Source organism: Marmota flaviventris, chromosome 8 (assembly GCF_047511675.1).
Source record: "Marmota flaviventris isolate mMarFla1 chromosome 8, mMarFla1.hap1, whole genome shotgun sequence".
NCBI lineage: Eukaryota > Metazoa > Chordata > Mammalia > Rodentia > Sciuridae > Marmota > Marmota flaviventris.
In genome coordinates this window covers 52,131,368-52,144,206 of record NC_092505.1, presented here as the reverse complement: position 1 = coordinate 52,144,206, position 12,839 = coordinate 52,131,368, and the positions used below count along the sequence as shown (strand labels likewise).

At 37.6% G+C, this 12,839-nt stretch overlaps 1 protein-coding gene across 5 annotated transcripts in view; it reads left to right on the top strand.

Moving 5' to 3' along the window:
* The window catches only part of LOC114093305 (sentrin-specific protease 5), a 40,236-nt gene that overhangs the window by 14,600 nt on the left and 12,797 nt on the right, over nucleotides 1–12,839 (top strand). For all 5 annotated transcript variants that reach the window (XM_071615207.1, XM_071615208.1, XM_027936044.2 and 2 more), the window contains 3 exons: nucleotides 10,167–10,272; nucleotides 10,413–10,551; nucleotides 10,789–10,836. In XM_071615207.1, coding sequence (XP_071471308.1) covers nucleotides 10,167–10,272; nucleotides 10,413–10,551; nucleotides 10,789–10,836 — 293 coding nt within the window. The remainder of the gene's footprint in view (nucleotides 1–10,166; nucleotides 10,273–10,412; nucleotides 10,552–10,788; nucleotides 10,837–12,839) is intronic.

Below are 12,839 nucleotides of genomic sequence, written 5' to 3'. Positions count from 1 at the left end.
TTCCCTAGCCCTTTTTATTTTTTTGGAGACACAGTCTTTCCCAGACTGGCCTTGAACTTGGAGTCCTCCTGCCTCAACCTCTTGAGTAACTGGGATTACAGGTATGTACCACCGTACCTCACTCAAGTTGAATACTTTTAATGACCATTAATCACTATTTGCTATAGTAAATGTGAATACTGAGTTACACTTGTACACGACAACTATAAAAAAATGTGTGGTAGAATATGACAATTGAAGGTTCTATACTCAGATTACTTGGCAAGATGTCTTCTTTCACTTCAAAGAAGAGCTTAAAGTTCTATCTCATGAATGTATCAGGAGATGATGGGAGGGAAACTGAAGAAAATAACAAGGTAAATGTTTTAGAATTAAAGAGAAAAATAAGCGTCTTAAGATTTAGGGCTGAGGGTAGAGTTCGGTGGTAAAGCACTTGCCTACCATGTCTAAGGCCCTGGGGTTCATCCCCAGCACTGTAAAAGGAACCAAATTAGGAAAGTGCAGTACATGCCAATCAGGATTAAAACACCACTCTAAATTTTGTTCAGTGGAATTATGGAACATTAAGGATTAAGAGAAATAACCAGAATAGTTATGTTTGGAAGGAAAAGCAATAGATCCTGTTCCACAGTACATTCTGGGTGGATTGAAATTTTAAATAGAACCAAGTACAGAAAACATTTTGTTATTTTTTTTTTAATGTGCTGCAGGGGATGGAAATCAGGGCCTCTCCCCTGCTAGGCAAGCCCTCTACCACTGAGCTACACCCCTAGACACACACAAAGTTTTTGTTGGTGCTGGGGATTTTACGCAGATCTCATGCATGTTGAGCACTCTATGTACCACTGAGCTTCACCCACAGCCCCCAGACACACAAAAAAATTGTGGATGAAAGTTCATAACACCATTATTCATATTAGCCCCAAATCAGAAATCTAAATGTCCAAATCTATATAGTGGAATATTAGTCTACCATAAAAAGACATACTGATACATGTTTTGATACAGATATGTTATTAAGTAAAGACATGTTAAGTGAAAGAAGACAAATAAAAGCCCTCATAACCTTATTCCATAAACTTGAAAATGTCCAGAATGGGCAAATACAGTAAAGTAATGGTTACAAGGACCTGGGAAGAGGGGAGAATGGGAAGTGACTGCTAATGGGATAATGCAAGTGTTCTGGAATGAGGTAGTGTTAGTGATGTTCTGACTTTGAATCATACTTTCTTTCCCAATTTTTGATCAGTAGTTATACATAATAGTGGGATTTGTTACATAGTTGTAAATGGCAAATATTCTAACTGAATTGTAGTCTTTAAGAGGGTGATTTTTTGTGGCATGTGAATCATTTCTATAAAACTATGAAAAGAAACATTTAGGAGGGCATTTTTTAAGAAATTTAGGGCTGGGTGTCTTAAGGAGTTAGCTCAGTGGTACAGCTCTTGTCTTGAATGTGCCAGGCTGTGAGTTCCATCCCCCATAATGCCAAAAGAAAAAAAAAAAAAATTCTAAATTGACAAGATTTAGCACAGTTGGATGTTCATATGTGTACATTGTGTTGATTCAAGCAAATCAACATACCCATTATACTTTTCTTGTAGTGAGAACATTTACTTTTTGTTTTTCTTTTTGGTGGGCTGGGGATTGAACCCAGCACCTGTGCATTCAAGGCAAGCACTCTACCAACTGAGCTATATTCCCAGTTTCCTTTTTTCCCCCCAGTACAGGGGTTGAACCCAGGGAGATTCTACCACCAAGCTATGCCCCCAGCCCTTTTAATTTTGAGATTGAGTCTTGCTAAATTGCTGAGGCTGGCCTAAAGCTTGTGATCCTGTTGCCACAGTTTCCTGAGTTGCTGGGATTAGTCATGTGCCACCAAACGTGGTTTACAATCTCTTTTCTAGCCAGTCCAGTGTTGCACACCTGCCTTCCAGCACTCAGCACATTGGTATAGGAGGTTTGCTTGACCTCAGGAGTTCAAGACTGGCCTGGCCAACATAGTGGGACTCCATCTCAAACAAACAGAAAACCCACACAACGTACTACTATCAGTTTTCCTTTTCTTTTCCACTGCTGAGGATTGAATCCAGAAGTGCTTTACTATTGACCTACATCCCCGGGACTTTTTTTTTTTTTGTAGTGGGGATTGAATTCAGGCTCTGCACCACTGAGCCACATCTCCAGCCCTATTTTATATTGCATTTAGAGACACAGTCTCTCTGAATTGCTTAGCACCTCACCATCCTTGGGATTTTGGGGGTTGTTTTTATTTTTTTATCCTGAGACTCAAAACAACTCTTAAGTTACTGATCCTAGACTTGGGAACTTCCTGAATAGCTGGGGTTATAGATGTGCACCCCTGCAGCCAACTCTATTATCAGTTTTCAAGTATACAGTAAATTAACTGAAGCTACCATACTACAATGCGGAAGTTCCCTCTCTTCTCCTGCCTATAGGGTCTGGTAAAAATCTTTTTATTCCATGTATATCTGAGGGCATGTAGTATTTTTCTTTCTGTGCCTGGTTTATTTTACTTAATATGTTTTCCAGGTTCATCAATGTCACAAATGACAAAATTTCTTTCTTTTTTTTTTTTTTGATACTGCGGATTGAATTTGTGGGCTCAAGTAGTTCTCCTGCTTCTGCCTTTTGAGTACGTGGAATTTCAGGAGCATGCCACCATACTTAGCTTTGTAATCTTGTATTGATAAGACATTTTACACATGATAGGAAACCCAGAATTAAAAAACAACAATTTAAAATGACTGGGCATAGTGCCACTTGCCTATAATCCCAGCAGCTCAGGAGGCTGAGGCAGGAGTATAATAAGTTTGAGACCAGCCTGGGCAGTTTAGCAAGACCCTATCTCAAAATTTAAAAAGCTGGAAATGTATTCAGTGGTATAATGTCCCTGGCTTCAATCCCTAGTACTGCCAAAAAAAAAAAGATAAAATAAAAGCTGGGCTTGGTGGCACATGCCTGTAGTTCCAAGTACTCCACAGACTGAGGCACAAGGATCACTTGAGTCCATGAGGTTAAGACAAGCCTGGGTAAAATGGTGAGACCTTATGTCTCAAAAAACAAAACTAAAAGAAAAAAAAAAAAATTTGAGAAACCAGGCACAATGGCTCACACCTGTTATCCCACAGACTCTGGAGGTCGAATTAGGGAGATGATAAGTTTGAGGCAGGTGTTGGGAATTTAGCAAGACTCTTGTCTCCAAATTTGAAAAAAGGGGGTGGGGGGACACTGGGCATGCAGCTCAGTGGTAAAGCACTCCTAGATTCAATCACCAGTACAGAGGGTAGGGGAGTAAATAAACCAATTTGACTCCATAACATTAAAATCTTGGGACTGGAGGTGTAACTTGCGGTAGTGCTTAGCAAGCTTCAGGCCCTGGGTTCAATCCCAAGTTTTTATTCCCAAAAAAAGAATAAAAAAAAATTTAACTTTATGTATCAAATAATAAATTTTTATGTACCAGATCACAAATGAAAATGTTAGTTTAGCATGTATACCTTTTGACACAGATATGTAACTTTTAGCAAGTATTAACTAGGGAAACAATAGAAAGCACAAATTAAGGGTTTTGTCCCATTATTCAGATAGCAAAGAGTAGCTAAAAATCAAATGTTCATTAGTGGGCAATTGATTAAAATCAATTTTAATCATTTAATGGACTACTAGATCATTTTGAATGGATTTAAAAGGAAAAAAAAAAACTATAATGTAAGGCAGGGCCTATAATCCCAGGGGCTCTAGAGGCTGAGGCAGCAGGATCACAAGTTCAAAGCCAGCCTCAGCAAAAAGCAAGGCACTGAGCAACTCAGTGAGACCTTGAATCTAAATACAAAATAGGTCTGAGGATGTGGCTCAGTGGTGGAGTTCCCCTGAGTTCAATCCCCAGTACCCCTCCCCCCCAAAAAACCTATATTATGTATACTGGGCACAGTAAAGCACGACTATAATCCTAGCAGCTTCAGAGGCTGAGGCAGAAGGATCACAGATTCAAAGCCAGACTCAGCAACCACGTAAGGCCCTAAGCAATTTAGTAAAACCCTGTGGTGAGCCGTTCCTATAGACCATGGCCGCCATTATGGCGCCGGCTTCCACTGTGGCCTATGATAAACAACTCCTTTTATGAAGAGTTGGCATGTAATCCCTTATCACCCTATGAGAAAGATCCACGTGGCAGCTTGGGATTGGTATGCGGGAGGCTTTATTAGGCTGTGCTTGGGCGCTCGGCGGGGGGTCACTAGAAGATGATACTTAAGTCAAGGCCTGAATAAACTGCTGAAAGTTCTGGATCCTGGGTTCGAGGAATATAATTCCCCGTCCGGGCCACCAATTGTTGTGACCCCTCGCCAGCAAAGGAAAAACACGACACAGGATTCTTCTTTCAGCAGTTTATTCAGGCCTTGACTTAAGTATCATCTTCTAGTGACCCCCCGCCGAGCGCCCAAGCACAGCCTAATAAAGCCTCCCGCATACCAATCCCAAGCTGCCACGTGGATCTTTCTCATAGGGTGATAAGGGATTACGTGCCAACTCTCCATAAAAGGAGTTGTTTATCATAGGCCACAGTGGAAGCCGACGCCATCTTCTAATGGCGGCCACGGTCTATAGGAACGGCTCACCACAAAACCCTGTCTCAAAAAATAAAAAGGGTTGGGGATGTGGCACAGTGATTAAGCGCCACAGGGTTCAATCCCTGGTACCAAAACAAAACTATAATGTATTGATGGGAAAAAAGCAGCTTCAAGAAAAGAATAATGTGCCATTTACATACTCAAGAAATACATATTTGGGGTTGAAGGTGTACTCAGTGGTAGAGGGTTTGCCTAGTGTGCTTGAGTTCCTGGGTTCAATCCCCAAATACTGCCATAAAGAAAACAAAAATACATTTTCAAAAGGAGACCAGCCTGGGCAGTTTAGCAAGACCCTATCTCAAAATAAAAAAAGTGACTTTACACTTTGTTTAAAAATGTTTTTTGTCACTTATTAAGGGGAAAAAACCCTTCTACATGAAAAGCTTGTCATGAAAAGCTTGAATATTTTTAAAATAAATATTCAACTCTTATTTTCTTCTATACTATTAAAGTGTTATTTTTAATATAATTCTTTGTTTAAAAAAAAAAAGTAAAATGGAGTAATATAATTCTTTCCACCAGAATGAATTGGCTGTAAGTTCAGGCGGTAGTCTAATATTATTTATTGAGCAATTCATTCTTTTCTTTGTGGTTAAGAAATACCGACTAGCTTTGAATTTCCTTCTGGTCTTGATCTGTTTGTATACTAGCATTATTTTGCTTTAATTACTGTAAGTAGTTTCATAATTTGAAAAATTATGCACTCCTCTTCTGTCCCCTTATTCATCTCTCTAATTGTTTTTCTTAAAGAGGTTTTTTTAAAATTTTTTTTGATTGTCGATGGGCCTTTATTTTATTTATGTATATGTGGTACTGAGAATCGAACCCAATGCTTCACATATGCTAGGCAAGTGCTCTACCACTGAGCTACAACCCCAGCCCATCTCTAATTGTTTTTAAAATTTTCTAGGAATTTATCAATCCCAAGATGAATTTTTTATTTATTTTATAAATTAAAGAAAATAAGTATGTTTTTTGCTTATAGTATTTGGAGAAAATTATATTCTTAAAATGTTGAGTTTTCCTGTCTAAAAACAGAACTTAGTTTCTTAGTGTTTTGCAACTTTTCACTAGGTTTACACATTCCTTAAGTTTATTCTGAGTACTTCATGCCTTCTTTACTGATGTCATTTCTGAGGTGTGTATTGTATTTTGTTGTAGAACCAAGTGGTTGCATTTCTTTCTTTTATTTCTTTTATAAAGGTTCTTAATCTTTTGTCTAGGTTGGCCTTGAATTCAGAATCCTCCTTCCTGAGCTTTGCAAATAGCTAGTACTATAAGGTGTGCGAAGGGTGCCCAGCCCCAAGTTATTTTTGTAGAGAAAATAGCTATTTCTTGTTTTGGAGATGACATAGCATAAAAGTTAACAGCATAGTTTCTCTAGTCACATAACCTACATAAGAATCTTAGTTATTCTGTGCTAGTTGGGTGTCCTGAGGGTAGTTACTTAATCTCTCTAAGTTTTCTTGTCTTCATTTTTTATTTCAAAGATAATATCTTTTGGGGGGTGACGAGATAGTGCGGGGGGATTGAACCCAGGAAGTGCTCTAACATGTGCCATATTCTCAGACCTAGCAGAGATGGTATCTTGACACAGAGATTAGTTTTAAGGATTAGACGAAATATGTGAATGTTGTCATATGATAAATGCTCTTAATGATGTTTTGTTTTACTTCTGGTACCAGTGAGATAATGGTAGGTGTGTTATCAGTGAGAGACATTGTCATCCTTGTAGGGCCTTTCTATTACATAAGGAATCCATGTTTATCATCTGCAAGCAAAAACAAAACACAGATATAAAACTTAAAATCTCCATATTATTACCACCCAGAAATAATATTGTTAATAAGAATGCCTCTTTCCCATAATACTAGTTTGAAATTGGGGTCCATATCCCATTGTTAACCCCCCCCCCCCCATCCCATTGTTAACCGCCCCCTGCTTTTTTCTGGTTTTGGAGTTGAACCCAAGCAGTGCTCTGACACTGAGCTACATACCCATCTCTTGAGACAAGAGTCTTACTAAATTATGGGGGCTGGCCCTCCTGCCTCAGCGGGAGTCAGTGAGATTATAGGCCTGTGCCACCATGCCTGGCTATCTGGTAGAGGAGACCACTTTCTTATTTGAGGAGCTTCATTCAAGGTGGTGGAACCTCAAGCTTAATTTTTTGTTGGTAGAGGCATTTTCTTCTATAAAATCAGTTTTTTAAATGCAGTTTATCCGGTGTTGGGAATCGCTTATCTTCCTTTGGGCCTGTTTTCCAGTATAGACACAAGGCTATGCTTAGATCAACGTTAAGATATGTAATGTAAACACTATACATTCTGTTCCTAGTATAGAAGCCCCAAATCTTTATTTCCTGAAATGATGACGTTGCAATGGGCCTGCCTTCCTGTGTTCTCTGTTTGTCTAAAGCCTAGACTAGAAGCAGGCATAAGCAAGCATCCTTTTTCCTGTTGCTGTCCCCTGACTTTTGCTCTTAGTTTAAGCCTTTTAAAATAGGAGCTATTCTGGTGGGTGATTAACAGGGGGAAATACAGATTTTACATTTCGGTCCCTCTCCCCAAACCAACCTAGCACACCATTCCCAGTACTCTGTTTTGATCTTTCCTGTTCATTTTGAATTAATGCATAGTGGAGGCAATTCTTAAAAGTTTCAAAAGGGAGCTTGATAGGATATATGGTTAACATATTGTCCTCATTTTTCCCATCTCAACTCAATAGGCTCACCTGTCAGCCTGATAACTAGGTGGTGGTTTTCTCTGCTCTTCATCAGTGAACTGTGCCTTTCATGCCTCTGCTTTTGTGAGCATCTAAGCCTTTCTGCAGTTTCTTTGTATTTACTTAGAAATAATATGCTGGACTGAACATGATGGCACATGACTGTAATTCCAACTATTTGGGTGGCTGAGATAAGATTGTAAATTAGAGGCTTAGCAGTTTAGAATAAAAATAAATAGGACTGGGGATGTGACTTAGTGGGAGAATACCCCTGGATTCAATCTCTAGTATCACCAAAAAAATAAATAATGTCCTGGTTTTATTTCCTAGAGCCTTTTTAGATATGTTTCTTTAGTGGATCATCCTAGAAAGCCATTAAATGCATATATAGGGTTGGGGTGTAGCTCTGGGCAGAGTTCATGCCTAGCATATGAGGTCCTAGGTTCCATCCCCAATACCATCAAAAATTAAAGGATTAAAAAAAAAAAAAAAAAAAACCTGGCATGGTAGCACACACCTCTACAGCAAGGTCAGGAGGTTGAGGCAAAAGGATCCCAAGTTCAAGGCCAGCCTTAGCAATTCTACAAGACCCTGTCTCCAAAAAAAAGGAGGCAGTTATCAAGAATACAAACAACAATAAGTGTTGGCGAGGATGTGGGGAAAAGGCACACTCATACTGCAAATTGGTGCAGCCAATATGGAAAGCAGTATGGAGATTCCTTGCAAAACTGGGAATGGAACCACCATTTGACCCAGTTATCCCTCTCCTTAGTTTATACCCAAAGGACTTAAAAACAGCATACTATAGTGATGCAGCCACATCAATGTTCATAGCAGCACAATTCACAATAGCTAAACTGTGGAACCAACCTAGATGACCTTCAGTAGATGAATGGATAAAGAAACTGAGGTTATATATACACAATGGAATATTATTCAGCAATAAAAAATAAATAAAATCATGGCATTTGCAGGTAAATGGATGGAGTTGGAGAATATCATGCTAAGTGAAGTAGGCCAATCCCAAAAAACCAAAGGCTGAATGTTTTCTGATAAGTGGATGCTAATTCTTAATGGGGGATTGGGCATGGGATCAGTGGAAGAACTCTGGATGGGGGAGAGGGGGAAGGGGCATTTATGGTAGAAAAGATGGTGGAATGAGACAGCCATCATATACCCAGGTACATGTATGATTGCATGAATAATGTGACCCTACTTTGAGTATAACCAGAGAAGTCAAAAATTGTGCTCCATGTGTGTACAATGAATCGGAAGAGCATTCTGCCGTCATGCATAACTGATTAGTACAAATAAATAAACAATCTAAAAAAGAAAATTTAAAAATGAGTTCTCAAAGTTCATTAGTATGATACATCATATAAGTTTTATTGAAAAAAATTAAAAAGGAAAAGGTTAAAAAAGAATGTATATTTTGAAGTTATAATGAATATCTATATATCAAGTAATTAATATATTGTGAATTTTATTACATAATTATAACCAATATTTTAAACAATAAAGAGGAATAATTCATATAAGACAAAAAAAGAACTGGGGAGGTAGCTCCATGGTAAAGCACCCCTGGGATCGTTCTCCAGTACTAAAAACAAAACGTATATATTATATACCTGTATATATGTGTATGTATGTTCATACTACTTAAATTGATTTAAATACTGCCCTCAAACTTGCCATTCTCTTACCTCAGTCTCCTGAGTTGCTGGGATTACAGATGTGCACCACTGCACTTGGCTAAATTGTGACTTAATTCAGGCACATTTAACAAGGTGATTTAGCCTTTAGATGTAATTTGAAAGTCATAAAAATAGTGTTATGTAGGACCAATTGTTGCATAGTTCCAGTCCCTAATGTCAGTCAGTCTTACTCATATTTCTATTCAGTGTTGATAGTTACTCTTTCAAATAAATTCTGGTTTTGGAGGGGGTGGGTACTTGCAATTGAACCCATGAGTGCTTAATCACTAATCCACATCCCCAACCCTTTTTAATTTTTTATTTTGAAACAGGGTCTCACTAAGTTGCTTAGGGCCTCACTAAGTTGCTGAGGTTGACCTTGGACTTGCAATCCTCCTGCCTCAGCCTCTGGAGTCTCTGGGATTACAAGCATGTGCCACCACACCTGTCATCCCTATGCCTTTTATTTTGTGACAGGATCTCCCTCTGTTGCCCCAGGGTGGCATTGAACTTGCAGTTCTATTGCCTCAGCATTGCAAATGCTGGAGTTGCAGGTGCACACCATTGCACCCAACTAGATGTTTTCTCTGTGCGTGGGGGTGGGTGGGTGGATGTGTGTGTGGGTGTGTGATTTGTTTTGTTTTGTTTTGAGTCAGGATCTCCCCAAGTAGCCCAGGGTGTCCCAAACTGATGAGCTCAAGCAATGCTCTACCTTATCCTCTAGTAGTTGGAACTATAGGCACACACCATTGTGTCCAACTTTCTGGATGTTACTCTTAATGAGAGAGAATTCATCACTAAGGTTAAGTTATGGAAAGGCATCAATCTTTAGTTTTAGCTAGTTCCTCTAACAATTCATTGGTAGTTTAAAAATGCACTGTGAAATGATACCTCACAGCATTTTTCTCTAGGTTAGAGTGGTAAGGGCCTAATCCACTTTGTTTGAATAGTGTCAGAACTTTTAAAATATTTCCTTATACGGAGTATAATCCTATGTTATAATGTACATTTAAGTATGTGTTGCATTGTTTATAGATTAAGTATTAAGAGAAATTGCTTTGTCTTTCCATCTTAACTTTCCTTTCTTCCTTTATTTAAGGATTTCTAGATGAGGTTATGAAAAAATATGGAAGTTTGGTCCCACTCAGTGAAAAAGATGTCCTTGGAAGATTAAAAGATGTCTTTAATGAAGACTTTTCCAATAGGTATGCCAGTGGTGAAAGTTAAATCCTTGAAAATAAAATGATTGGCATATATGATTTTCTCTTGATTTAGGAGAAAAAGGGTACTTAATAGTGCATTGAGTAGAACTCATATTTTTTTTCTTTCAAAATCTTTGTTTCAGAAAACCATTTATCAATAGAGAAATAACAAACTATCGGGCCAGACATCAAAAATGCAACTTCCGCATCTTCTACAATAAACATATGCTGGATATGGATGATCTGGTGACCTTGGATGGTCAGAATTGGCTAAATGACCAGGTTAGTGTAATGCAGATTCTCACTGCAGAAAAGTTACAAAGGATGTTGGTCAATAAAATATTGTAGGGACTGGTCTCATACTTAACTTTTATTAATCAAATATTCTTTAATCTGTACTGAAGTGACTCACTAATGCCAGGATTGAAAAGCTTTATTGTTATTATTAAGAATGTTATACATTCTGCTTGGGTTGTTCTGAATTGTACAGGGTTAGTAAATTGGTTTTACTTTTTATAGGTCATAAATATGTACGGCGAGCTGATAATGGATGCAGTCCCAGATAAAGTAAGTGAAAATTTTCCTCTTAAGGAAATTCTTGTATATTAAAAAGGAGTGATTTTTTTTTTTTTTTTTTTTTTTTTTGGTTTTCGAACTTTAATTATTTTATAATTCCTTAGATTTTTTTAAAGGGTTATATTATGTATGTACACATTTATGTATTATCTTTATATATTTATATGAGCTTAGGGAGATCCTATTGCAAAATTTATTAATACACCTTTTTATTAATTTATGTGTATGTGTGGTACTAGGGATTAAATCCAGGGATGTTTTTGCACTGAGCCACATCCCAGCTCTTTTTCTTTTTTATCATGAGATAAGGTTCTCACTAAATTGTGATCCTCCTGCTTCAGCATAAGAAAGTCACAGTAGCAATGTTTTCTTTCTTATTTGTATCTAGGTAGGTATGTTTATTGATAAGGGGACTTTTTTTGTTTATTAATAAAGGGGCTGAGGTGAGGGGATTGTAACTTTGAGGTCATCCTGGGCAACTTGGCAAGACCCTGTCTCAGAATGAAGAATAAAAAGGACTGGGGATGCAGCTCAGTAAAAGTGCTCCTGGATTCAGTTAAATCAATCAATCAACTAAAGTCTTACCCTCTTTATAAAAATGTAAAATATTACTCTTCACCTTTTCTTTCTTTTTTTTAATTTTAATCTATTCAAATAGATAATCTAGCTCTAAATTCTCTTAAGAGCTTTTTACATATTAAAATGATTTTTAAATTTGATATCTTTTTTCTGAAAACTCCAATACCTGATGAGCAGCAGAACTTTTCAAGTTCTTAAATCTCATAACTTAGCTAGTCAGGATGCTGAGGCAGGTTAGCGAGACCCTGTCTCAAAAATAAAAAGAGCTGGGGATATGGCTCAGTGGTAGAGCACCTCTGGGTTCGATCCCCAGTCCTGCAAAAACAAACAAACAAAAAACTTAAACAGATAAATATAACTAATTGCAGATTCTAGTACCGTTTTTCAATATAGAAAACTTTGATAGCTTTTCACTTATAATCATAAATTCATTATGTATTATAAATTCAAATCATGAAGCTAATATGTTGGATTGTTTTATGAAATGCTCTTAATCATCAAAAAGTTTAAATGTAAACATATTCAAAGGCAGTAGTTCTCAAGGTGTGGTCCCCAGACTAGCAGTGTCAATATCACCTGGGGACTTAATGGAAATGCACATTCTTAGACCCCAGCTCAGCTCTATTAAATCAGAAATGGGAGTTGGGGCCCAGCACTGTTTCAGTAAGTCCTCCAGATGATTCTAAAGAACAGAGTTACAGAGTCACTGCTTTTACAGATAACTAAACAGATTGTTTTTTATCCATGTTAAGCTGAATGGTTCTCAGTGAATGTGCATCAGAATCACATGAAAGGTTTGTAAAACCAGATTGCTAGTTTGTGCTAAAATTTAGCAGCTCTGGAATTGGGCTGAGAATTTGGATTTCCAACAAGTTCCCAGGTGATGCTGATTCTTCTGGTCTAATGAGCATACTCTGAGAACCACACACTAAATAGTCTTATTATCTAAAGTGAGTTCAAGTTAGAGCCCTGCTTCAAGACCATGGTATAGACTAACTTAGATGAGCCAATATCACTTATAAGCCAGAATCTGAATCCAAGGAGGTGGGACCTGATAATCTGTATGGCAAGGGTAATTTTTGGTACTAGAAATGATTGTGCTAAGACCTTCTTGTAGTTGTATGGGAGTCTTCAAATCCACATCCTTCAGATGGAGAGTTTTGTAATCCATATCTCATGAGTTCAAGGTATTGGTTTGCTCATTTTTTTTCAGATCCTATTTCAGTTGTTCAATCTTTTAAAAATTTTGGAGAGATTTATCATTTGTCTCTACTTGATTGGATTCCGGTAATCCAGTTGCTACCCCACTGACAATAGACCACACCTGTAAGAGCATTCTCATGAAAAATTTAAACAGAATTTTCTATAAATCAAGTAATATATTTCCTATATTTTGACTACTAGTTGAAGAAACT